We start from the raw sequence: 26,908 nt of genomic DNA, 5'->3' as shown, positions 1-26,908 counted from the left end.
AAAATATTCCTCCTATAAATAAGATTTATTATTTGCTTACAAAATCTCAGGAGACTGCTCCACTGAATGCCCAGCAGACTTTGGATCTGGAAAACTTGAGGAAAAGGATTCAAGAACTACTTTGTTAGTCGCATTTGTATTTGAACAAGATCTAAATGCTATCCTACAATTATATTTTAGGAATTCCCATTCTCTTTTTGATGGACAGAAGCTGACATGATAAGGGTCACACAAGAAAGGCTAAAGGCCTTTTTTTTTTTTTTTTTACAAATGAGACCAGAGACTATGGGGTCCTTTTACTAAGGTGCGCTAAATGATATGACGCTCATTATATTCCTATGGGCATCTTATTATTTAGTGTGCATTAAATCTGTTATAATGCCTTAGTAAAAGGATCCTTATGGCTTTAGAGGCTAAGTTTCAATTAAGATATCAATTCAAATATTATAGCCAATACTCTGGAACTAAAATATCTTTTTTCTTCCAGATCAATTACGAGTCTTCTTGGACTCTAATTGTCAACTTAGTTTAGTATGGAATGTTCAGTGCTATATATTCAGGGTGCCAAAGAGCACCCCTCCACAGAACATCAAAAGAATCAACACAAGAGCAGAGTGTGACAAACTGACTTCAAGCCTGGAAGATGATATCCAAAAATCCTTTATTCAGTAGCACCAGATGAATGACTCGACACGGGTCCAATGTTTCGGCAGGCACAATCATGGGTCAACAGAGTAATTATGTGTAAAAGTGACAAGACTATAAGAAGAAATGTATTATAAACATATTACATTAAAAAGCAAAAGCTCATTAAAAGGCCCAATTAAATATTACAAAATTCCACAAAAAAAGATTGCAATAAGAAATGTTATTGAATTATATAAGTACTCATCTGGTGCTATTGAATAAAGGATTTTTGTATATCATCTCAGTAGCGTAGCTATGGGTGGGCCTAGGTAGGCACAGGCCCACCCAGCGGCAGCATCCCACATAAACATCTCTCTTCCTCTGTGGCATCCCGGCATCTGCCCACCCATTGCTGAACCCAGTCTCTTCCCGACGTACCTTACAGGCATCCCCGGCGCCTGCAGTGATTCATTATTTCTGCCTGCGTCAGCCCCTCAGGCTTCCATTGGCTGGATCCCGTTCTCCATGACATCATTTCCTGTCTGTCCCGGCCGATGGAAGCCTGCAGGGCTTGCACAGGCAGCAATAATGAATCACTGTAGGTGCTGGGGACGCCTGTAAGGTACACCAGGGAGGGATGGGGTTCAGCGGCGGCGGGCGGGCAGATGCTGGGATATGATGGAGGAGGAGAGATGATGATGTGGGATAGGTGAAAAAATATATATAATTTTTTATATCTGGGGGGGGGGGGGGGGTGGAGGGCGTGGCATAGAAGGGCCCATCCAAAATACTGGGTCTGGCTATGCCACTGTATCATCTCCCAGACTTAGAATCAGTTTGTCACCCTCTGCCTCTTCTTTGTTTCCCTATTCTTTCTGTACTGCTCCTTGTAGTCCTCCTCCAACCATTTTTCAAATAATTGAGGTCTAATAAGGGTGTATTTGATTTTTTTTCTTTTATTGCTTCATATATTGTAATTTTTGTTTCTACTGGTTTTACACTGAAAAATTTAGTCCATTTAAAAAAAATAAGAATGCCCTGTACCTGGTTGTTTTTGTTTTTTTGTCTTAACCTTTTTGGGCCAGATTCTATATATGGTGACTAAAATCTAGGCGTGTACGATTTCTGTGTCTAGTAGAGGAGTGTGGTAGCCTTGTTAGTCCACTCTTAAGGTTATCAATAGAAATCAAACAAAATAAAACATGGAAAAGAAAATAAGATGATACCTTTTTTATTGGACATAACTTAATACATTTCTTGATTAGCTTTCGAAGGTTGCCCTTCTTCCTCAGATCGGAAGTCAGAATGATTGAATATTTTAACACCCAACAGAAAGGACTTAACAAGGATCTGGGGTTCCTAGCCCATTATAAACCATAAAGCTGTATGTCTCTGTTGATCACCCTCCCCTCACCTATCCACACCCACCCTTAGAATATCAATGATATGCTTTGATGTCCCCATACATACTTCCTACCCACCCCCCTCCTCCCACCCTGTCAGACTGTCATAGTAATGCTTGAATGTTTTCACTTATATACACTGTCAGCTAGCACATTTGCTTATTTCCGATCTGAGGAAGAAGGGCAACCTTCGAAAGCTAATCAAGAAATGTATTAAGTTATGTCCAATAAAAAAGGTATCATCTTATTTTCTTTTCCATGTTTTATTTTGTTTGATGTGCCTAGTAGTATTCTATAAACCGCATCTACATTCAGACACATTTTACAGAATAGCGCATAGGCAGAGTAGACGCACCTAGCTAATAGGCACGGCCATTTGCGCCAATGAAAAGCTGGTGTAAATGCCTGCGCCTAAATCTAGGTGCACTCCCCCGAATTCTATAACCATGCTCATAGAATTCATGGCCCCAATACTCCTCCCATTGCTGCTCCCCCTTTTTGGCTATGCATGCTGGAATTTGCACGCACCTCTTTTTAGAATATGCCTAAAAAGATGCATGCGTAAATTCCAATTATTGCTAATTAGTGTTGATAATTGGTCTTATTAGCCAATTATCAACACTAATAGACTCATTAACTAATTGAGTAGAGTGTGTATATTGGCCTGCGCACAATTAACATGTGCTACTCAGTGCGGTATATGAAGAATCTGGGGGTTTGTTATGTTTATTCATTAGTTATTATTTTACTAAATCTCTTATTTGTTATAACAATTTTATTTGCTCCGACACAGCCCTATTGGAGGGCAAAACATGGTCATGTCAGGCATTGGTTTTTAATCCATCCATATGTTGTAGTTACCTAATAAATTCATTTACAGACCATTCCTGCCTGGACTGCTATTCACCCCAATGAACATGGAGCCACTGCAGAAGCTCCATAGGAAGCATGGGGAAGGGTAAGCAAGCTTTTGTTCGTCACTGTGGACAAGGGTAGGTTATAAGTAATAAATCCAATCCATTCTAATCCAGTCCAAGCAGTGAATCGTTCAAAGGTGGTCAAATCTTGTGTGGTTTTCCTGATTTATTTGTTTCAATATTTTTCCTGTGTCTAGTGTCTGAATTTATGCTCAAAGCCCCTGCAGGACCTGAAATGTCTTACTGCCGCCAAAGTTCCAGTAGGGAGCAGCTGATTTCCTCCATAAACTGGAATCTGTCTGTACCAGATTAGCATCTGTTACATTAATCTGACACCGTATTTTCTTTATTCAGAAGCACAGAACAGGAATCAGGGAACTCTAGAGTAGGCACCAAAGGGATGAAGAGCTGGAACAGAGGTAATCCTGAGAACTGACCAGTTTATCATGTTCTTTGAGGCTGATCTAATTTAGATATATAATCTGGGAGCAAATGATACAATTGCTTCTGGAGTTCATTGCTATACCTTAGATTCCATCTGGTCACCCTCTCTATTTACCTGCTGTGACCTTATACCAGTGCAACCTGAGCCCACTGATCGCAGCCTAGAGAAGCATGATAGGCTGAGTCGTGAAGCACGATTCAGGTTCACATGGAGGCAGCGGGCCTCTGTGGTGACGGCAATCTCCGAGAAGAAAGCCCGATCTCGGGAAAGCTGCACATGGCTGCTGCTACTTTCCAAGTCCTCAATGATAGCCAGAATGTCCTGCCGTACTGCCTGGTTCCACGTGCCTCGCACATCCAAGATGGCTGTCAAGTGACCCTTCCTGTGAAAGAGAAAAAAGCATCACAGCACAGATGGAGATGAACATGATCCCATCAAGAGAACCTGAAACTGAAAATCCACAGATGTAATGAAGTAAAACCAGAACTGGATGACTTAGAACTGAACACTGTATAGAGAGTGTTGTGATTAAGAACTATATAAAACATATGTAACAGTCAGAAATCTTTGTCTGTAGAAAACCAGAACCCTACAATAACCTAGGCTCGTAGAACATGCCGGAAGATAAAAATACATACAACCCATCCAGTCCCCCTATCCATACCAACTGCCAAGTTCTATAATTCCCTCTCTCCCCCAGAAATCCTCCATGCTTTCTGAAAACCAATACTGTCCCCTTCTCCACCACAAGGCCATCCCACACATTTACTACCCTTTTTTTTTTAAGGATCATCATCCCAAACCACTCCAAGTCCACCTCCTGACTCTTTGCTCTAGAGATCCCTCCTCTTTCCTTCAGCCAAAAGATGCCCGGCTCCTGTGCACACATCCTTGGGACAGTCAAATATCTACACCAAATTCCACTTATCCTCGCCTTCATCCATGGCACAGACATTCAGACCTGTAAATCTATCCTCAGTGCCCCACTGTAAAGACTACCAACCACTCCAGTAGCTCCTTCACCACCCACAACTCACTCCATCTGACTCACACTCTCCCAAAGGTATGGTCCAAGAACCACACAAAGCACTCTGAACCAAGAGACTCTTACACACATCTCCCCTTTCCTGCCAATCATGTAAAGTAAAGTAGAGGTGAATGAAATCTAAAGCCTTTCTGGAAATGTTATGGCCCCAGAAGTCATAATATGAAAATAAGAGTTCCTTCCTTCCTCCTTTTCTTTGAGAGCTGCTATTCAGTCTAAGCACCATAAACATGCTGCCAGACCATCCACCTTAAATAATAAAGAGACATCTATTTATGTTGCTGCTAAAAAGTATAAGTACAAGGAGTTTCCTTTCCTATGTATGGCATTGTTGGGGCAATTCTTTAACATTGGTGCTAAAAGTTATGCACTCATGTGCATAAATACTTAGAATAAAATGAAGATACGTACCTGTAGCAGGTATTCTCCGAGGACAGCAGGCTGAGTAGTATCAGTGATGGGTCGTCGTCCGCGACGGCCCAGGAGACCGGAGCTAAAAAAGCTTAAAACGTCTAGAAGAAGCGCGACGTGCGAGGGGACCATGCACCGCGCATGCGCAAGTGACTTCCCGCCCGCGACGCCCGCACGCTTCCCTCAGTTATATAAAAAGCAAACAAGAAAATAACAACTCCTACGGGGAGGAGGGTGGGTTGTGATACTACTCAGCTTGCTGTCCTCGGAGAATACCTGCTACAGGTATGTATCTTCATTATCTCCGAGGACAAGCAGGCTGAGTAGTATCACTGATGGGGTATCCCTAGCACCCAGGCTCACTCAAAACAATGAAACGTTGGTCAATTGGGCCTCGCAACGGCGAGGACATAACTGAGATTGACCTGAAAACAAACACAACTAAGTGAGAGTGCAGCCTGAAACAGAATAGAAATGGGCCTAGGAGGGTGGAGTTGGATTCTAAACCCCAAACAGATTCTGTAACACCGACTGCCCAAACCGACTGTCGCGTCGGATTTCCTGCTGAAAAGGCAGTAGTGAGATGTGAATGGATGACCACGTTGTAGCCTTGCAAATTTCTTCAATGGAGGTTGACTTTAAATGAGCCACTGACGCAGCCATAGCTCTAACACTGTGAGCCGTGACATGGCCCTCTAAAGTCAACCCAGCTTGGGCATAAGTGAAGGAAATGCAATCTGCTAGCCAACTGGATATGGTGCGTTTCCCAATGGCAGCTCCCATCCTGTTACGATCAAAAGAAACAAACAACTAGGTGGCGGTAGGGCTTCGTCCGCTCCACGTAAAAGGCCAATGCTCTCTTACAGTCCAAGGTATGCAACTTGTCCTCACCAGGGTGGGTATGTGGACAGGGAAAAAATGTTGGCAAGACAATCGACTGGTTCAGATGGAACTCCGACACCACCTTCGGCAGGAACTTAGGGTGAGTGCGCAGGACTACTCTGTTATGATGAAATTTTAAATAATACCAGGGCTTGGAGCTGACTCTATGCGCTGAAGTAACAGCCACCAAGAAAATGACCTTCCAGGTCAAGTACTTCAGATGGCAGGAATTCAGTGGCTCAAAAGGAGCTTTCATCAGCTGGGTGAGAACGACATTGAGATCCCAAGACACTGGTGGAGGCTTGATAGGGGGCTTTGACAAAAGCAAGCCTCGCATGAAACGAACAACTAAAGGCTGTCCAGAGATAGGCTGACCTTCCACATGTTGATGATAAGCACTAATTGCACTAAGATGAACTCTTACGGAGTTGGTCTTAAGACCAGGCTCTGATAAGTGTAGAAGGTATTCAAACAGGGCCCGTGTAGGACAAGAAAAAGGATCTAGGGCCTTGCTGTCACACCAGATGGCAAACCTCCTCCATTTAAAAGAATAACACCTTTTCGTGGAATCTTTCCTGGAAGCAAGCTAGACTCGGGAGACACCCTCTGAAAAGCCTAAAGAGGCAACTTCTAAGTTTCAACATCCAGGCCGTGAGAGCCAGAGACTGGAGGTTGGGATGTAGAAGCGACCCCTCGTTCTGAGTGATGAGGGTCGGAAAACACTCCAATCTCCACGGTTCTTCGGAGGACAAGTCCAGAAGAAGAGGGAACCAAATCTGACGAGGCCAGAAAGGCGCTATCAGAATCATGGTTCCGCCGTCTTGCTTGAGTTTCAGCAGAGTCTTCCCTACTAAGGGTATGGAAGGATACGCATACAGAAGACCTGTCCCCCAATGCAGGAGAAAAGCATCAGATGCTAGTCTGTCGTGGGCCTGAAGTCTGGAACAGAACTGAGGGACCTTGTGATTGGTCTGAGTGGCAAAAAGATCCACCGAGGGGATGCCCCACACGCTCGGAAGATCTTGCGGACAACATTCATGTTTAGAGACCACTCGTGAGGTTACATGATCCTGCTCAACCTGTCTGCCAGACTGTTGTTTACGGCTGCCAGATACATGGCCTGGAGAAACATGCCATGCTGTCGCTCCCAAAGCCACATCCTGACGGCTTCCTGACACAGAGGGCGGGATCCTGTGCCCCCCTGCTTGTTGGTGTAATACATTGCAACCTGATTGTCTGTCTGAATTTGGATAATCTGATTTGACAGCCGATCTCTGAAAGCCTTTAGAGCATTCCAGATCGCTCATAACTCCAGAAGGTTGATCTGAAGATCTGATTCCTGGATGGACCAAGCTCCTTGAGTGTGCAGCCCATCGACATGAGCTCCCCACCCCTGGAGGGATGCATCCATTGTCAGCACCTTTTGTAGCTGAGGAATTTGGAATGGATGTCCTAAGGTCAGATTGGTGCGAATGGTCCACCATTGTAGGGAACTGCAAAAATCGGTGGAAAGATGGATGACATCCTCTAGATCCCATGTAGCCTGACACCACTGGGAAGCTAGGGTCCACTGAGCTGATCTCATGTGTAGGCGTGCCATGGGAATCACATGAACTGTGGAGGCCATGTGACCTAGAAGTCTCAGCATCTGCCGAGCTGTGACCTGTTGAGATGTTCGAGCTGAGGAGACTAGTGTCAGAAGATTGTCTGCCCTTGCCTGGGGAAGATAAGCTCGAGCCATCCGTGTGTCCAACAGAGCTCCTATGAATTCCAATTTCTGCACTGGGACAAGATGGGACTTAGGATAATTTATTACAAACCCCAGTAGCTCGAGTAGGTGAATAGTCATGCGCATGAACCATAGAGTACTTGCCTCTGAGGTGTTCTTCACCAGCCAATCGTCGAGATAAGGGAACACATGCACTCCCAGTCTGTGTTGCGATGCTGCGACAACTGCCAAACACTTTGTAAAGACCCTGGGCACAGATGCTAGACCAAAAGGCAGTATGCAGTACTGAAAGTGCTGGGTCCCCAGACGGAATCGAAGGTATTTTCTGTGAGCTGGAAGCACCGAGATGTAAGTATAGGTGTCCTTTAAGTCCAGAGAGCATAGCCAATCGTTTTCCTGAATCATTGGGAGAAGGGTGCCTAGGGAAAGCATCCTGAACTTTTCTCAAACCAGATATCTGTTCAGGGCCCTGAGGTCTAGGATGGGACGCATCCCCCATGTTTTCTTTTCCACAAGGAAGTACCTGGAATAGAATACCAGTCCTTCTTGCCTGGGTGGAACGGGCTCGACCGCATTGGTGCTGAGAAGGGCAGAGAGTTCCTCTGCAAGTACCTGCCTGTGTTGGAAGCTGTAGGACTGAGCTCCCGGTGGGCAATTTGGAGGTTTTGTTTCCAGATTGAGAGCGTACCCGAACCGGACTATTTGAAGAACCCACCTGTCGGAGGTTATGAGAGGCCACCTTTGGTGAAAAAATATTAACCTCCTCCCAACAGGTAGATCGTCCGGCACGGGTACTTTTACCTCAGCTATGCTGCTCTGAAGCCAGTCAAAAACTTGTCCCTGGTTTTTGCTGGGAAGCCAGAGGGGCCTTCGGTGCACGCCACTGACGGGAGCGGACCTGCTGGGAACGAGCCTGAACAGGCTGTCGAGAGGCAGGAGTGTACCTACGCCTGTTATAGGAATAGGGAGCACTCCTCCTCCCTCCAAAATACCTCCTAGAGGAGGAGGTAGTAGCAGAAGGCGTCCGGCGGGAGAGAGAATCCATAGCATCGCGATGCTTTTTGAGGGTAACAACCATATCCTCAGCCTTCTCTCCAAAAAGGTTATCCCCCCGGCACGGAACATCCGCCATTCGCTGCTGGGTCTTCTGATCCAGGTCCGAGACATGCAGCCATGACAGCCTGCGCATCACGATACCCTGAGCAGCTACTCGGGATGCGGCATCAAAAGTGTCATAAGCTCCCCTGGCCAGGAATTTGCGACACGCCTTCTGCTGCCTGACCACCTGGTGAAAAGGTTCAGCGAGCTCAGGAGGAAGAGAGTCAACTAAACTGGACAGTTGCTTCACCGAGTTCCGTAAGTGAATGCTCGTGTAGAGCTGGTATGTCTGAATTTTGGCGGCGAGCATTGCAGCCTGATACGTACGCCTCCAAAAAGAATCCAAGGTCCTAGACTGTCTGCCAGGGGGCGCTGAAGCATAGTCCCTAGTACTCTTGAATCTTCTGAGAGCAGAGTCCACCACCATTGAATCGTGAGGAAGCTGGGCCTTCACCATCACAGGCTCACCATGGACTCTGTACTGGGACTCGGACTTCTTGTTGACAACTGAATTAGAGAGACGACGAGACCAATTCCGCAACATGACTTCCCTGAGTGTATTGTGCAGGGGGGCCGTTGTAACCTCTGTAGGTGGAGAAGGATAGTCCAGGACCTCGAACACCTCAGCCCTGGGCTCATCCACAGCCTCCATGGGAAATGGAATGTCCTTAGACATTTCCCGCACAAAAGATGAAAAAGTAAGACTCTCAGGTGGAGATTGTCTGATGTCAATAGGCGGAGTAGGATCAGAAGGAAGCCCCTGGGAATCTTCCTCCAAAAAATACCTGGGGTCTTCCTCCTCTTCCCATGAACGTTCTTCCTCGGTGTCGGACAGAAGCTCAAAAAGAGCAGCCCGAACCCGATCCTGTCTCAACTTGGAGGATCGACGTCCTCTTGGGGGGTGTCAAGGATTCGACCCCTGCCTGGACTCCGGCGAAGCTTCCTCCACCAACGTCAAGGGGGAGTCAACCCAGGTGGTAGCCTGCTCTGGTGCCACAAGTGGTACCGAGGGTGGGGACCTCCTCACAGGAGATGGGCCAGGCAACATCTCAGCAGTAGGTGCGGGAGGCGCCAGCATCTCAGGCACCGAAGCAGAATGACGGAGCCATGCATCCAGATCTGGAAGAAGGGCCCAGAGACGTTCATCGATAGCTTCCATCGGGAAAGGCTGTGGAGGCAATACAGGAATCGGTGCCAGAATCTGTTGGGGCTCAAGAGCCGGTACCGGGCTGCCTGATGACCTACGCATCGGCACCTCCTGAATGGAGGGTGAGTGATCCTCCCAGCGCCGACGCTTCTCAGATGCCGACTCCCTCGGCTCCCCGGAGCTCTCGGTACCATGTCTTGAAGGAGATAGATGGCGATGCTTCTTCGCCTTCGCTCAACGCTTGCCATCGACACTCCTCAGTACCGATGAACACGTGGAATCCTCACGCCTCCTCGGGGCCGGGTCCGACGAAGGTCAGTCCTGGGGGGCCTGCATAGCAGGAGGTCTCGAGATGGGCGGAGACTCGCTCGATGCCTCACTGCTCCCAGCTGTAAAAGGTCTTTCGGCAGCCATTACCTTATCTCTCGATGCTGTTTTCCTCGACGTCGACGCCCTCAGTACCAATGTCGATGCTGACGCTGAAGGATCGGGCTGATCCCAAAAAGTTTTTCGCGCTGAGCCTCATAAGCCACCTGGGTCCTTTTCTTCATCAACTTACACAACTTGCAAGCAGTTGGAAGATGATCGGGCCCAAGGCACTATACCACGCGTGAGGGTCAGTACACGAGATGGCCCGGTTACAGCAGGAACAGCGCTTGAAGCCGCTGGGAGGCCTCGAGGACATGGACGGAAAAATAGCGTCCGCGAAATCAAAGGACTCGATGGTGCCTAGTGAAAAAAGGCACAAAAACGGAAAAGGAAAATCGGCCGAGCAGCCTAAGGACGGCCGCAAGCGAAAAAGAAAGGAAACTTTAAAAAAGGGACAAAAATAAGAAAAACTAAAGGAACTAGTTTTTTTTAAATTTTAAGTAAAGAATGGTAGATTAAAAGTAAAAAAGGAAAAGAAAAAAAACGTGTAAACGCGACTCACAGTCTCCTGGATGACGAAGAGCACAGGAAAAACACCTCACTCCTCGATCGCGGAAAAAATAGAACTGAGGGAAGTGCGCGGGCGTCGCGGGCAGGAAGTCACTCGCGCATGCGCTGTTTGTGGTCCCCGCGCACATCGCGCTTCTTCTAGAAGTTTTAAGCTTTTTTTAGCTCCGGTCTCCTGGGCCGTCGCGGACGACGACCCATCAGTGATACTAGTCAGCCTGCTTGTCCTCGGAGAATAGCATTTACACTCATATGTGTGCACAAAGATCAAAAGTCTGCCAAAGTCCATACATGCGCATACTTACAAAATATTAAAAGTTATATGGGTATTTGCAATACTTAGGCACTAACACTTACACCAGCTCTATGGCTGGTATAGGTGTTTGTGCCTAGAAAGTATGCATACACCAGTATTCTATAAAGGAAAATAGGTTCCTATCATGTGCCCTCCAGGTGCCTAACTGTAGGCACCCTGTTACAGAATTACCCCCTACACGGGCAGTTCTATAAGGAGGGTGCCAATGTGCATAAATGACCAAAATACTGGCATAAACACATGAATATATGCACATATACACATATGCCAGTATCCCAGCTATGTGCTATTCTATAAAATGGCACTTAAATGCAATTGCACATAGTTTAAAGGTGGACATACACATGGATGGAGTCTGGATACAGCACAGTTATATACATAAACTATAGCTTATTATAATTTATACACTTTTTAAAATCAATCCAGATGCAAGTATTTACACTTGCTCTATTGCACCTAAAATAAATGCACACATTTGCCTTGTTACACTAGTATGCTATAAAGAAAAGTGGATGCCTATTTGCCTTTATAGAATGGTGTTCCTTCTTGGTGCCCCTTTATAGAACTACTCTCCATATAAACCACATGATCATTATGAACAAGAATAAAATGTGACTCTTTGATCTAAAGTGAACCAAGCATTTTAGGTCTTTTTTTTAAACCATTTATTTATAATTTTTCATTTTACAAGGGTCACTTGCAAACGGTAATACAGAGATGACTGTACATTAATACAATATTAGAGGAAAACATTCTCAACTAGATAAATGGATTATATACAATCTTTCTCTTTCTTAGACCACAAAATAAATAGGGAGAGTGAAACAAGACAAGGAGATCAATTAAACAACAGTAAACAAAGAAAATGTGGTATTAACCTGATTATCCCCAGTTATTTATCTGCATCATTATTCCACATTGATTGTCTAGCTGGCTTCTTCAAAACCCAAGACCAATTAATAGTCAATTAATTTCGTTGGAAATATACTTATTGTCCAATATTAGTGGAAATAGTACACCTGATTTCATTTTTTTTCTCTTTTAAAACCAGAAATTATTTAACAATACAAACACTTGAATCTCTAATCCAATTCCCACTGATTAAGGTAATCCCAGTTTCACAGGCTTCACTCCTTTTGAATTAATATACTAAGAGGAATCATTTCAGAGGAAAAAAACTTTAGGAGTCATACCTGGAACTCTGGGAAAACAACAATCTCAATATTAATCATCTGTAATAATATTCATTTTGTTCAAATTTTTCTGGTTTATTATCATTTTCAAAATCTTAACTGTTTCCTATTCCTGTAGAACTTCATTTGCTGCGGTATCAATTTTTCATTCTCAAAGGATTCGATTCGATTATCCATGTGGCTCACTAATAAGATTATATCTGAAGCAAAATTATTTACTACCACCGTTAGGTCCTGGAGCGCCTTCCAGATGATATACAATGTAACCTCCAAGGGAGCCAAAAACTCCAAGCTGATATCTCTTACGGGTTTAGGAGTGGCACCGCCGACACGGTTTCAGCTGTAAACGACTTCCGTTCCAGCATACACTCCTAACTCACTCCTCCTTTGGAGCGATGAAGTTGTTTCCAGGTCCAAGAGTATCGACGCTCCTTCGCCGGTGCTAATCAAAGGACTCATCAACCCAGCCATCTGTGGGCAGCTCGTTGCGCAGCAGTCCCACACTTGCTGCACAGGGGACAAAACGCTGGTCATCGGCGGCTGACCCCCCATTGTCCCCTTCCTCTCAGTTAAGGTAACAGCATTTTAGGTCTTATAAATCCACTCTGAAAAGAACAGAGCTTGAGCTTCCCATGGTAAAATTATGTATCATACCTGATAATTTTCTTTCCATTAATCATAGCTGATCAATCCATAGACTGGTGGGTTGTGTCCATCTACCAGCAGGTGGAGATAGAGAGCAATCCTTTTGCCTCCCTATATGTGGTCATGTGCTGCCGGAAACTCCTCAGTATGTCGATATCCAAGCTCCATCCGCAGGACTCAGCACTTAGAGAATTACACCCACAAAGGGACACTCTGCCCAGCTCACCACCGCCGAAACGGGGGAGGGGAATTAACCCAGCTCATCCCCACACAAGTGGGGGAGGGGAATCCGTCCAGCTCATCCCCACGGAGCGGGGGAGGGACACCACACCCGCCGATGCGGGGGGATCTGGCTTATCCTGCAACCGCAACCACGGGAGGAGCTGACTGACCCTAACACCGCCGAAGCGGGAGGGGTACAAAGCTGCCCTACTGCCGCACGAAGCGGGAGGCAGCGCCGGCAGAATTTAAGTCTCAATCCAGCCCCGTAAAACGGAGGGGAGAGGAATGCAGCAGCTCACTGTAACACAAATTCGTCTCAACTCTTGAAGAATCCATTGAAAAACTTGAACACGAAGTCCTCCTGAACAGGAACTGAAGACTAAACTTGAACCTGCAATGCAACCAGAATATAAACAATACAGATATCTGGGAGGGGCTATGGATTGATCAGCTATGATTAATGGAAAGAAAATTATCAGGTATGATACATAATTTTACCTTCCATATCATCATGCTGATCAATCCATAGACTGGTGGGATGTACCGAAGCAGTACTCACCCAGGGCGGGACATAGAAATCCCTGACCGCAACACTGAAGCTCCAAACCGGGCCTCCGCCCGAGCAGCCACAGTCAAGCGGTAATGCCTGGAGAAGGTATGGGCCGATGCCCAAGTTGCCGCCTTGCAAATCTCTTCCAAGGAGACGGACCCGGCCTCTGCCATCGAAGCCGCCTGAGCTCTAGTGGAGTGAGCCTTCAGCTGGATAGGCGTCACCTTCCCCGCGGCCACATAAGCCGCTGCAATGGCTTCCTTGACCCATCTTGCCACTGTAGGCTTAGCAGCCTGCAGACCCTTACGAGGACCTGCAAACAGGACAAACAGATGATCCGACTTCCGGAAATCATTGGTCACTTCCAAGTATCTGATGATGACTCGTCTCACATCCAGATATTTGAGAGCAGAGTATTCCTCTGGGTAGTCCTCCCTACGAAAGGAAGGGAGACAGAGCTGCTGATTCACATGGAAGCGAGAAACAATCTTGGGCAGGAAGGAAGGCACTGTGCGAATAGACACTCCTGCCTCCGTGAACTGCAGAAAGGGCTCTCGACATGAGAGTGCCTGGAGCTCGGAAACTCTTCTGGCTGAAGTGATAGCCACCAAAAAGACTGCTTTCAACGTCAGGTCTTTCAGAGATGCCCTTGACAAGGGTTCAAAAGGCGGCTTCTGCAAGGCTCTTAGCACCAGGTTGAGATTCCACGCAGGCACCACTGAGTGCAGAGGAGGGCGCAGGTGATTAACTCCCTTGAGAAAGCGCACCACATCTGGCTGCGAAGCCAGGGAAGCACCCTTCAGGCGGCCCCTGAAGCAAGCCAGAGCCGCTACCTGGACTTTAAGGGAACTGAGCGACAGGCCTTTCTCCAGACCTTCTTGCAGGAACGCCAACACTGAAGAAATTGGAGCAGTGAAGGGAGAAAGTGAGCCTGCTTCACACCACGCTGCAAAGGTACGCCAAACCCTGGCATAAGCAGTAGAAGTAGAGCGCTTCCTCGCTCTCAGCATAGTGGCGATGACCTTGTCTGAGAAGCCCTTCTTTCTCAGACGCTGCCGCTCAATAGCCAAGCCGTAAGACCAAAGGGGGAGGGAACCTCCATCACCTCGGGACCCTGATGCAACAGGCCCTGCTCCACTGGCAGCCGCAGAGGATCGTCCACTGAGAGCCTGATCAAGTCCGCATACCAGGGACGTCTGGGCCAGTCCGGACCCACCAGGATTATCCGGCCCGGATGCTTTGCCACCCGGTCTAGCACCCTGCCCAACATGGGCCAGGGCGGGAACACATAGAGAAGCTCCTGTGTCGGCCACTGTTGGAGAAGAGCATCTACTCCCAGGGATCGAGGGTCCCGTCCTCTGCTGAAAAAGCGCGGCACTTGGCAATTGGCCGATGACGCCATCAGATCTAGGCTCGGCTGGCCCCAGCGCTTCGTGATGTCCAAGAACGCCTGAGCCGATAACTGCCACTCTCCGGGATCCAAGGTACAGCGACTGAGAAAGTCCGCCTTGACATTCATGACTCCGGCAATGTGGGCCGCTGACAGCTGTTCCAGGTTCGCTTCCGCCCACTGGCATAGATTCATGGCCTCCTTGGCTAGAGGGGCGCTCTTGGTACCTCCCTGGCAGTTGACATAGGCCACAGCCGTGGCATTGTCCGACAGGACCCGTACTGGCTTCAACGCCAGTACCGGGATGAACTCCAAAAGCGCCAACCGAATGGCTCTGAGTTCCAGGAGGTTGATAGACCACTTTGCCTCTGCAGGAGACCAGAGCCCCTGCGCTGTCCTTCCCAAGCAGTGGGCTCCCCAGCCCGACAAAGAGGCGTCCGTCGTGACGACAATCCACTCCGGGGTCACCAGAGGCATTCCTGCAGACAACTTGTCTGTCTGCAGCCACCAGCTCAGCGCCTTGCGCACTGCTGGGTCCAAGGGAAGGCGCACAGCATAATCATCCGACATCGGAGTCCAGCGCTGCAGCAGAGAGTGTTGTAGTGGTCTCATATGAGCCCTGGCCCAGGGCACTACTTCCATCGTGGCCGTCATAGAGCTCAACAGCTGCACATAGTCCGAAGCCCGAAGAGGAGAGGCTACTAGGAACTAGTCCACCTGAGCCTGAAGTTTGACAATCCGATTGTCTGGCAGGAACACTCTGCCCACTTGGGTGTCGAATCAAACTCCCAGATACTCCAGGGACTGAGTCGGGCGCAGCTGGCTCTTCTCCCGGTTGATGATCCATCCCAGGGAGCTCAAAAGAGCAACCACCCGGTCCACAGCTTTGCCGCACTCTGCATAAGAGGGGGCTCGGATCAACCAGTCGTCCAGATAAGGATGGACTTGTACTCCCTTCCTTTCGCAGGAAGGCCGCGATGACCATCATTACTTTGGAGAAGGTCCGCGGAGCAGTAGCCAACCCGAAAGGGAGGGCTCTGAACTGGAAGTGTCGGCCCAGGACTGCAAAACGCAGAAAGCGTTGATGAGGAGGCCAGATGGGAATATGCAGGTACGCTTCCTTGATGTCCAAGGAAGCCAAGAACTCCCCTGCCTTCACTGCCGCTATAACAGAGCGGAGAGTCTCCATGCGAAAGTGCCGCACTTTCAAGGCCCGATTGACCCCTTTGAGGTAGAGGATAGGCCGGACAGAACCTCCTTTCTTTGGTACCACAAAGTAAATGGAGTAACGTCCCTTGCCAATCTGATTTTCTGGCACCGGAACAACCGCACCCAGGTGTATCAGGTTGTCCAAGGTCTGCTGCACTGCCACAGCTTTGACCGGAGACTTGCAGGGAGAGAGTACAAACCCGTCTCTTAAGGGTCGGCAGAACTCTAACTTGTAGCCGTCTCTGATGACTTCCAGAACCCAAGCGTCTGAAGTTACCCTGGTCCACTCGCCCCGAAACGAGGACAGGCGTCCTCCAATCTGCACTGGGCCATGGACCAGGGCCCCGTCATTGGGTACGAGACCCTGGGGGAGGACCGGAGGGCGTACCTCCGGGACGGCGGTCTCTGCGAAAGGAATGCTGCTTGAGGGAGAAGTTCCTTTGAAGGAAGAGGGGGCAGAGGAGCCCGACTTGCCCGGGCGGTACCCACGGGCTTCCTGAAACCGTCCTCTGGAGATACCGGGGCGAGCACTGGCCCGAGCCCTGACCTCTGGTAACCTCTTGCCCTTAGACGTGCCGAGATCGGTCACGATTTTGTCCAGCTCGACCCCAAAGAGCAGCTTGCCTTTAAAAGGCAACTTAGCCAGGCGGGATTTAGAGGCGTGGTCTGCAGACCAATGTTTCAGCCAAAGCCAGCGCCGCGCAGAGACTGTCTGAGCCATACCTTTAGCCGAGGCTCTCAAGACATCATACAGTAAGTCTGCCAAATAAGCCAAGCCCGATTCCAGGGCCGGCCAGTCAGCCCTCAAGGAAGGATCCGAGGGGGAAGCCCGCTGCACAATCGTGAGGCACGCCCTGGCCACATAGGAGCCGCAAACTGAGGCCTGCAAACTTAAGGCAGCCGCCTCGAAGGACGACCTTAAAGCCGCTTCCAATCTTCTGTCTTGGGCGTCCTTTAGGGCCGTGCCACCTTCCACCGGCAACGCCGTTTTCTTAGTCACCGCAGTGATTAAAGAATCCACGGTAGGCCAAATAAAGGCCTCACGTTCACTTTCAGGCAAAGGATAGAGGCGGGACATAGCCCTAGCCACTTTGAGGCTCGCTTCCGGGACATCCCATTGAGCCGAAATTAAGGTGTGCATGGCATCATGCACGTGGAAGGTTCTAGGCGGGCGCTTCGTCCCCAGCATAATGGCAGAGCCAACAGGGGCTGAGGGAGAGACGTCCTCTGGCGAGGAAATCTTCAAAATGCTCATGGCCTGCAGTAACAGGTTGGGCAAATCCTCTGAGCGAAAGATCCGCGCTGCAGAGGGGTCATCCGCTCCATCCGAGCGGGAATCCGTCTCCTCCAAGGAATCCCCAAAGGACCGTTGGGAGAACTCAGATATGCTGCCCTCATCTACATCAGAGGAAACAGCGTCCTCTAAGGCCCGGGAATCCACCCGAGGGCGTTTACTTCCGGGGGCCTCAACCCCGTTATCGGACAAGGGAGAAAGGGCAGCGTTTTGCATAAGGAAGGCCTGATGCAGCAGCAAAATAAACTCAGGGGAGAAACCCCCCAGACTGTGTATTTCAGCAGCCTGGGCCACAGCCCTAGACGCACCCTCAACCGGCGCTCGCAAGAGCGGGGGAGCAACATGCTGCGCATCCAAGATGGCGTCCGGCGCGACACTCCGCGAAGGAGCTGCGCGGGAAGAACGGCGCTTAACTTTAGCCGCTTTTTTGCTGTCGCCCAAATCAAGGGCGGCCATGGCATGAACGTCTCCCAGCTCAAGGGCGGCCCAAGAAGAAGCCGTCCGAGCAGAGTGGCCGGCCAAGATGGCGGAGGCGAGCAGCGGGGGATGGGCGTTTATGGCGGGAAAAACCGCCGCGCCGGAGGAAGACACTGACCGGCCTCCAAACTGACACCCAACAAGGGCGAATCAGACTTTAAAACCCCCGCATCCCCGCTAGAAGCGCACACGCGGTCCGGGGAGCAATTCTTCGCGCCCTCGCCCTCCGACGCCATAGGCCACGTGGAGATCAATCGGGGAACCCCCTGCCCGCTATAAAAAGGTAAAAATTACCTGCTTCTCGCTCCGAGCTGTAACGACCTGGTGTCCCAGTGAGTAGCTGCAATAAACATTTAAATAAACGTCGAAATAAACGCCCTTAAGGACGTTCAAAATTTTTTTTTTTTTTTTAATGGAGCCAGCGGGAGGGGGGAGAAAAGGAGGGACCTGGCGCCACCAGGTTTGCACTTGCTCAAGAAGAGCCCTCAACCCCAGGTACTCAACAAAACCTAAAGATTAGGCTTGGAGACCTAGCCAGAGCTGCTGCTGTGTGTGACCACCACCTGCTGAGATAGAGAACATACTGAGGAGTTTCCGGCAGCACATGACCACATATAGGGAGGCAAAAGGATTGCTCTCTATCTCCACCTGCTGGTAGATGGACACAACCCACCAGTCTATGGATTGATCAGCATGATGATATGGAATCTATATTTCTTTGTAGTAATAATGTGTGTGTGAAAAATATATTTTTTGCCTATAGAATTCCAGCTTTCACCTCCCACCAAACTGAGGTATCATTCAATTTCCAATTTATGTGCTGCTTGCTTCCAGAAAGGAGTCAGAATGCCTCAAGTTGGCTACCATTTCAGCAGGTAACTAAGAGAGTCATCATGTTAATCGGTCAGTTAGAAGTGTAAACTCCTTGCTCTAGGCCTTCAGGCAGTACCAGAATTTCAGCTTGGTGCATGCATCTAGGATTTGGAGTGCTTTGAAGCCAGCTGCTTTGAACCTCCTCTCTACTGTGGCACTATCCACGTCTGTCAACGAGGCTGTTTCTTCTTACAACAATACTCTATCCTCTGCCTTAGTCACACTTGCACCTTTGATGACCTGCCCTATAAGGTGTACAAAACCCCAACCTTGGCTGACTTCTAATATCCGCTACCTATGTTCCTGTACCCGCTCCACCGAACGCCTCTGGCGGAAATCTCGGGCCCTTGCTGATTTCTTACACTTTAAGTTCATGCTGACCTCCTTCCAATCTGCTCTTTTACGCGCCAAACAGGATTATTATATCCAACTGACCAACTCTCTTGGCTCTAACCCTCGACTTCTCTTCACCACATTGAACTCTCTCCTCAAGGTGCCCCCTCCCCCAACTCCCCCTTCATTATCTCCTCAGACACTTGCTGAATTCTTTCACGACAAGGTTCAAAAGATAAACCTTGAATTCTCTACCTCGCCACCTCTCCCTCCACTAGTCCATTCCCCTCTCTCTCCTTCCCCTCATTCCTTTTCCTCCTTTCCTGAAGTTACTATAGAGGAAACTACACTTCTCCTTTTTTCCTCAAAATGTACCACCTGTTCCTCTGATCCCATTCCCACCCACCTTCTTAATGCCATCTCACCTGCTCATATGTCACATTGTCAATCTCTCACTTTCCACTGCAACTGTCCCTACTGCCTTTAAACATGCTGTGGTCACACCTCTCCTTAAGAAGCCTTCACTCGACCCTACTTGTCCCTCTAATTACCGACCGATCTCCCTCCTCCCTTTTCTCTCCAAATTACTTGAGCGTGCTGTTCACCACTGCTGCCTTGATTTTCTCTCCTCACATGCTATTCTTGACCCACTACAATCTGGTTTTCACCCTCTCCACTCAACCGAAACTGCACTTACTAAAGTCTCCAATGACCTATTACTGGCTAAATCCAGAGGTCAATATTTCATCCTCATTCTCTTGATCTTTACGCTGCTTTTGACACTGTTGATCACAGCATACTTCTCGATACCCTGTCCTCACTTGGATTCCAGGGCTCTCCTTTCCTGGTTCTCTTCCTACCTCTCCCTCCGCACCTTTAGTGTTCACTCTGGTGGATCCTCTTCTACTTCTATCCCTCTGCCTGTCAGCGTACCTCAGGGTTCTGTTCTTGGTCCCCTCCTCTTTTCTATCTACACTTCTTCCTTTGGTTCATTAATCTCATCCCACGGTTTTTCCTACCATCTCTATGCTGATGACTCCCAAATCTACCTTTCTACCCCTGATATCTCACCTTGCATCCAAACCAAAGTTTCAGCGTGCTTGTCTGACATTGCTGTCTGGATGTCTCAACGCCACCTGAAATTAAACATGACCAAAACCGAGCTTCTCATTTCCCCCCCCAAACCGACCTCCCCACTCCCCCAGTTTTCTATTTCTGTTGATGGCTCTCTCATTCTCCCTGTCTCCTCAGCTCGAAACCTTGGGGTCATCTTTGACTCTTCTTCTCTGCTCATATCCAGCAGACCGCCAAGACCTGTCGTTTCTTTCTTTACAACATCCGTAAAATCCGCCCCTTTCTTTCCGAGCACTCTACCAAAACCCTCATCCACACTCTTGTCACCTCTCGTTTAGACTACTTCAATCTGCTTCTTGCTGGCCTCCCACTTAGTCACCTCTCCCCACTCCAATCGGTTCAAAACTCTGCTGCCCGTCTCGTCTTCCGCCAGGGTCGCTTTACTCATACTACCCCTCTCCTCAAGTCGCTTCACTGGCTCTCTATCCGTTTTCGCATCCTGTGCAAACTTCTTCTACTAATCTATAAATGTACTCACTCTGCTGCTCCCCAGTATCTCTCCACACTCGTCCTTCCCTACACCCCTTCCCGTGTACTCCGCTCCATGGATAAATCCTTCTTATCTGTTCCCTTCTCCACTACTGCCAACTGCAGACTTCACGTCTTCTGTCTCGCTGCACCCTATGCCTGGAAGTGGAGGAGTGGCCTAGTAGTTAGGGTGGTGGACTTTGGTCCTGAGGAACTGAGTTCGATTCCCGGCACAAGCAGCTCCTTGTGACTCTGGGCAAGTCACTTAACCCTCCATTGCCTGCCGCATTGAGCCTGCCATGAGTGGGAAAGCACGGGGTACAAATGTAACAAAAATAATAAACTTCCTGAGCCTATTCGTCTTGCCCCATCCTTCACCACCTTTAAATCTAGACTGAAAGCCCACCTCTTTAACATTGCTTTTGACTTGTAAACACTCACCTCCACCTACCCTCCCTCTCTTCCTTCCTGTACACATTAATTGATTTGATTACTTTATTTTTTGTCTATTAGATTGTAAGCTCTTTGAGCAGGGACTGTCTTTTTTCTATGTTTGTGCAGTGCTGCATACGCCTTGTAGCGCTATAGAAATGCTAAATAGTAGTAGTAGTGATGAGGAAAAGCATGTCCTTTCCTTGAAGGTACCTATCTGCCTTGAGGGTCTTGGATTTGCATTGATTGCAGGATATTAGTGGGATGAGTAGGGTCAGGAACAAAGGCACAGGCTATGGCTTCCCCAAAATCTACACAAGCCCCTAAGGCTGTAACCTGGGTTATCACACACTGCATATACTGAAGAACCTCATCTTTCCCTAGCCAGGACCTGTACAAACAGCTGTTAACAAGAAATGAGTATCATGTCTGGATCCTGAGAATTCACAGGATACATTTACAACCCAAACATATGCAAACTAGTTTTATTTCCTACAAGCAGAGCTCCAAATTTCCCTCAAAGTATTTGTTGACTTGGGTCACAATGGTCTTCTAGCACAGACTCAAATGCATTGACAGAACTGTGTGTTAGCAGGGTCCTCAGTACAGGAATTGCAAACGATGTTGCAAGGAAGGAGTGAGGTGCATTGTCAGATGTACCTTGGGTCCCGTGTGAATCAGCAGGAAAGTTTTGTGCCCTTTTGACATTACAGACTTTTCATCAGTAGTATCTTAAAATAGATAGGTTGGTTTTCTGTCTGCTTCCAATATGGCCACCCTTAGACAGGACGTCACCCTTCCTTCCACTTCCAGCTGAAGACTGGCTGCACATTATTTCTCCTCCTCTTAGCTGTTGCTGTACCAAAACCCTGCTCAGTCACAGAAAGGCACAAATAACACAGGAAGTGTCTGCCAGCCACACTTTAGAAGCACACTGTCCTTTCTGGAAACAATACTCCAGGATGCAATAATCAGGAAAAGGCAAAAGAAAAACAAATAACGTTGTCCTGATAAGATGCTACTGGCCCTCCCTGACTGACGCAAACAGCGAGTGGCAAACCACCGCTCTTCAGGCATGCCTGAAGGAATATTTAAATCTATTGGACTTTCAACCCCTTATGGGAACTGAAAACTTGACACTACTAGCAAAATGCAAGGCACAAGAGAGCAGGAAGGTGGTGCTCCACCCTCTTAATAAATCTATTTTTTTAAATCACTTCCCCACACCCTTGATATAAATAGGATTTCCTGCATACAGAAAGCTTACAGATATGAAGCTACAATATCTAGGAGATCAAGGAAGATGCCATGGCAGTGGTGGAATCAATTTGATTTTTAAAAACATATTCAGCTGGCCAATGATTTTCCATTACTGCCGAGAATTGCAAGCACCATTACTTAGGGTTATCAGATTGCTCCAGGTGATGGTGACATGGCTAGGTGGTCCTGGTTTTACTTCTATGCAGTGTTATACAGTAACTAAGGGGGTCTTTTACAAAGCATAGGTAAGCCCAGGGCCGGTCAAACACAGTAAGCAGGCTATGCAGTGCAGGAGGGCGCTTGCCTTTCAGGGGTGTCACTTACTTTGCAAGCAATCAAGCTCTGCTGAGGCTTTTGTTTTTCAATCTAATCTCTGCTGTTCATCTCAGTCTAGCTCCAAAGCTGTCAGCTCTCTGTCCGGTCCCCTCCCCCCTCCCAAGCAGAGAAATATCCTCCTTGTGTTTGTCAGAGGATGTCACTGCTCCAACTGAATCTGGCTCTGAAATAACTTGTGGGAGCTCAGCTAACCTCTGCCCAGAGAGGGCTCAGACAGAGACAGCACAGCAGAGCCTGGACCCTTGTTTTGTCAGAGACTGCTGTTTAGTGCTGCACCTGACCCACCCTTTTCCACCCCCAACACAGCAATTCACAGGACAGGAGGGCTAGATGCCTGCTTTCAATTCCTAACCATCACCTATCTCTCATTCCCACTTCAGTAACTCCTGTTAGTCTGTCCAACTCAGATTGTAGAATATGTTAGTTTATGCTGATTAAGTCTGTCCTAGCTAGATCCTAAGCTGTGCTGGATGGGAAGGCTATTGTGCTGCATGCAGAGTCTAACTTCTTAGGATTTCAGGTTAATTTTTGAAGAATTTGAAGCGGGGCTATCTCTGTTCTACATGTGTGACTGCAAGGCCAAGTGTCTGAATAGGGATCTGTTTGTTAGATTCTGAAATTTTGATAACACATTGTTTTTCAGAGTTGGCAAGATTGTCTGTTCTCCTAATTCCTGGTCTGTGTGCTAAGTTATTTTTCTTCTATACTGGTGTAATATTTTCAATGATGCCATGGCTGGTAAAAGGGGTGTGTCTACTGTGGGGAGGAGCCATAGTGATCCCAGCTCTGGATGGGTAGGGGCGCCGACTAATAGACTGCAGGAGGGCGCTAGAAACCCTAGGGCCGGCCCTGAATAAGCCCAAGGCGGGTCTACCAAATGCTATCTTGGGACTACTGCCAGCCCATTTCTGACGTTGGTGATAGTTTGGCCCCTAGCACGTGCCAATTCTGGGGGGAAAAACTCCGGAAATGGCTTGTGTGGCAGAAACCCAGCAGTAATCAGGCATCGCCACACACTGCCCAGTTACTACTGGGTTACTGGAGGAGCTTGAGGTGGCGGTAAGGGTTCCCTTACCGTATGGCCATGTTTATCTGGGGGCTTTTTAACCGCTGTGGTAAAAAGGGCTCTGGTATGTGGGAAAAATGGCCCCTGCTACTAGTGCAGGGCCCTTTTTCCTACAGCTTGGTAAAAGAACCCCTTACAGGGCCGGTCTTAGCAAGTGCGGGGCCCTATGCAGACCAATTTGGTGGGGCCCCATCCTAGCCCCGCCCCCGCCCATTGATAAGATTATTCCATTTTTAGAAAATTTTTTATTTATGAAATTTCAAATAAAGACAAATGAAGCTAAACTTGTACAGAAAAACTGATTGAAATAATAAGCACAATGCTATCATGAACCCCCCCAAGAAATTATTCAGTTCAAGTCCACAATTAGTAGTTCAAATTCTCATAACCCCGGGGGGTCAGAGGTGCGGACACACAATCTCTCCACTGCAAAACACTATACACAAACTTGTGCAAAAACACAGTCAGAACCTTACCAAACCATAACAGCACTAATTCCAAGGACAGGATGAGCTACAACCTTATGCATGGAAAGGCAGAACTGTAATTACACCAGGCTCTATAACACCAATACACTACCTTGTGAAAAAAAAAGGGCTGCAAATACTACACGCTAGCAGGATATTGTACCTTGATCACACATGAAAAACACATGACACAACAAATATGAAGGCAAAATACTGAATGGAAAGTTACCTCAAGAAGTCAGACTCAGCATGCAGCAATACTAGAAAAATTGAAACTTACATGCAAAATATCACAGATGCACATTTCTAAAAGCTGACATATTCCAATTAATAAATTCTGAATAAAATACTTTTTTTCTACCTTTGTTGTCTGATCATTTAGTTTTTCTATTCGCTTTGGTCCCAATGTCTTCTGTTTTATGCAGTGTCTTCTTTCCGTTTGATATTTTTTCTCTCACCGTGTCCACCATCCTCCTGTGTCCTTATGTGTTCTGTCTACCATCTGTAGCCCCCTGTCCCTATCCTTTCTCCAGTTTCAGCATCTGCCTTCAAAGTGTTCCGATCCAGCCCTTAAATTAAACAATTTGCCCTCCATCCACATCCAGCATTTCTCCTCTCTCCCCTCCACTCCATTTCCAGCAATTTCTCCTCTCCCTGGGCCCTGCCATCCCATCCAAGTCCATCCTTGGCCCTCTCTACCCTTCCCTCCTTCATCCACATCCAGCAATTCTCCTCTCTCCCCTCCCCTCCATTTCCAGCAATTTCTCCTCTCTCTGGGCCCTGCCATCCCATCCAAGTCCATCCTTGGCCCTCTCTGACTTCCCTCCTCCATCCACATCCAGCAATTCTCCTCTCTCCCCTTCCCTCCATTTCCAGCAATTTCTCCTCTCCCTGGGCCCTGCCATCCCATCCAAGTCCATCCTTGGCCCTCTCTACCCTTCCCTCCTCCATCCACATCCAGCAATTCTCCTCTCTCCCCTCCCCTCCATTTCCAGCAATTTCTCCTCTCTCTGGGCCCTGCCATCCCATCCAAGTCCATCCTTGGCCCTCTCTGCCCTTCCCTCCTCCATCCACATCCAGCAATTCTCCTCTCTCCCCTCCCCTCCATTTCCAGCAATTTCTCCTCTCCCTGGGCCCTGCCCTCCCATCTGTTCCTCTCTCCCCTGCCCCCTCCATTCACCCATGTATCCAGCAATTCCCCTCTCTCCCTGGGCCCTGCTATCCCATCCAAGTCCATCCTTGGCCCTCTCTGCCCTTCCCTCCTCCATCCACATCCAGTAATTGTCCCCTCTCCCTTCCCCTCCATTTCCAGCAATTTCTCCTCTCCCTGGGCCCTGCCCTCCCATCTGTTCCTCTCTCCCCTGCCCCCCCTCCATTCACCCATGTATCCAGCAATTCCCCTCTCTCCCTGGGCCCTGCTATCCCATCCAAGTCCATCCTTGGCCCTCTCTGCCCTTCCCTCCTCCATCCACATCCAGTAATTGTCCCCTCTCCCTTCCCCTCCATTTCCAGCAATTTCTCCTCTCCCTGGGCCCTGCCCTCCCATCTGTTCCTCTCTCCCCTGCCCCCCTCCATTCACCCATGTATTCAGCAATTCCCCTCTCTCCCTGAGCCCTGCCATCCCATCCATGTCTCTCTTTCCCCTGCCCGCCCTCTTCTCTCCCCCACGATGCACGATCGATCATCGATCCCTTCCCTTTCCTTTTTTACTTTTAAATTTACCTCCAGTCCGGCAGCGTCAGTGAAAGCGCTCCCAGCCAGTAAAAGCGCTTCTCTTCGCTGTGTCCCGCCTTCTTCTGACGCTGCCAGACTGGAGGTAAATTTAAAAGGAAAGGGATCGATGATCGATCGTGGGGGAGAGAAGAGGGCGGGCAGTTCGGACGAGCGGCGGCGATCCCCGGGCGAAACTAGGTCAAGGCTGACTGAGGCGCGCCGCGCGAGGCCCTGCTAAGCGCGGGGCCCTATGCGGCCGCCTCGGCCTAAGACCGGCCCTGACCCCTTAGTAAAAGTAACTAGTTACTGTACTTAAGTAAAAGTTTTGTTACTTTACTTGTAAAGAAGTACAGGATAACATTTGAAATTTTGCAAATTTGTACTACTTTTACTCAGTTACATCTGATGCTTCCAGTTAAAAGTTAAAGTGGAAGCAAGATGTAAGTGATGATTCCATAGTAAACCAAATGAGACAGTAAAACCAGGAACAGGATTTTGCTATTGCAAACCTCATCATGGAAACCGTGGATCATCTCATCTTAAATTTTACTGTTCAGGGAATACAATCTATGAGAACAGTGGAGTTGCCTGTGTTTGTTGAACTAGTTACTGGTCTCCAGCCAAACAACGATAGTTCACAAGAGTGGAAGAAGCCAATCACATGCTCCAAGATGAAAAGATAAAAAGTTTATTATGTTGACAAATTGAACTCAACACAGGCCATGTTTCAACTCCCAAGCCTTCTTCAGGGGTTCTTATTGAGCCAACAATACGAGCATAAATATGGATTATATATAAAACATCAGCACTTGACTCCATGAGTCAGCATCACAAACTACAGAAAAACTCGCCAAACAGAACAGTGATGAGTTGGGTCACTTTAAAGCAGA

General features: G+C 48.2%; 1 protein-coding gene across 3 annotated transcripts in view; it reads right to left on the bottom strand.

Moving 5' to 3' along the window:
- Positions 1-2,427: 2,427 nt before the first annotated feature.
- EXOC3L2 (exocyst complex component 3 like 2) overlaps positions 2,428-26,908 on the bottom strand; it is a 419,752-nt gene continuing 395,271 nt past the window's right edge. For all 3 annotated transcript variants that reach the window (XM_030219236.1, XM_030219234.1, XM_030219233.1), the window contains exon 13: positions 2,428-3,774. In XM_030219236.1, the coding sequence (XP_030075096.1) occupies positions 3,468-3,774 (307 nt within the window). In that variant the 3' untranslated portion in view covers positions 2,428-3,467. The remainder of the gene's footprint in view (positions 3,775-26,908) is intronic.

This window comes from Microcaecilia unicolor, chromosome 11 (assembly GCF_901765095.1).
Source record: "Microcaecilia unicolor chromosome 11, aMicUni1.1, whole genome shotgun sequence".
NCBI lineage: Eukaryota > Metazoa > Chordata > Amphibia > Gymnophiona > Siphonopidae > Microcaecilia > Microcaecilia unicolor.
The sequence above is the reverse complement of the archived record's forward strand: the minus strand, read 5'-3'. Positions and strand labels throughout refer to the sequence as shown.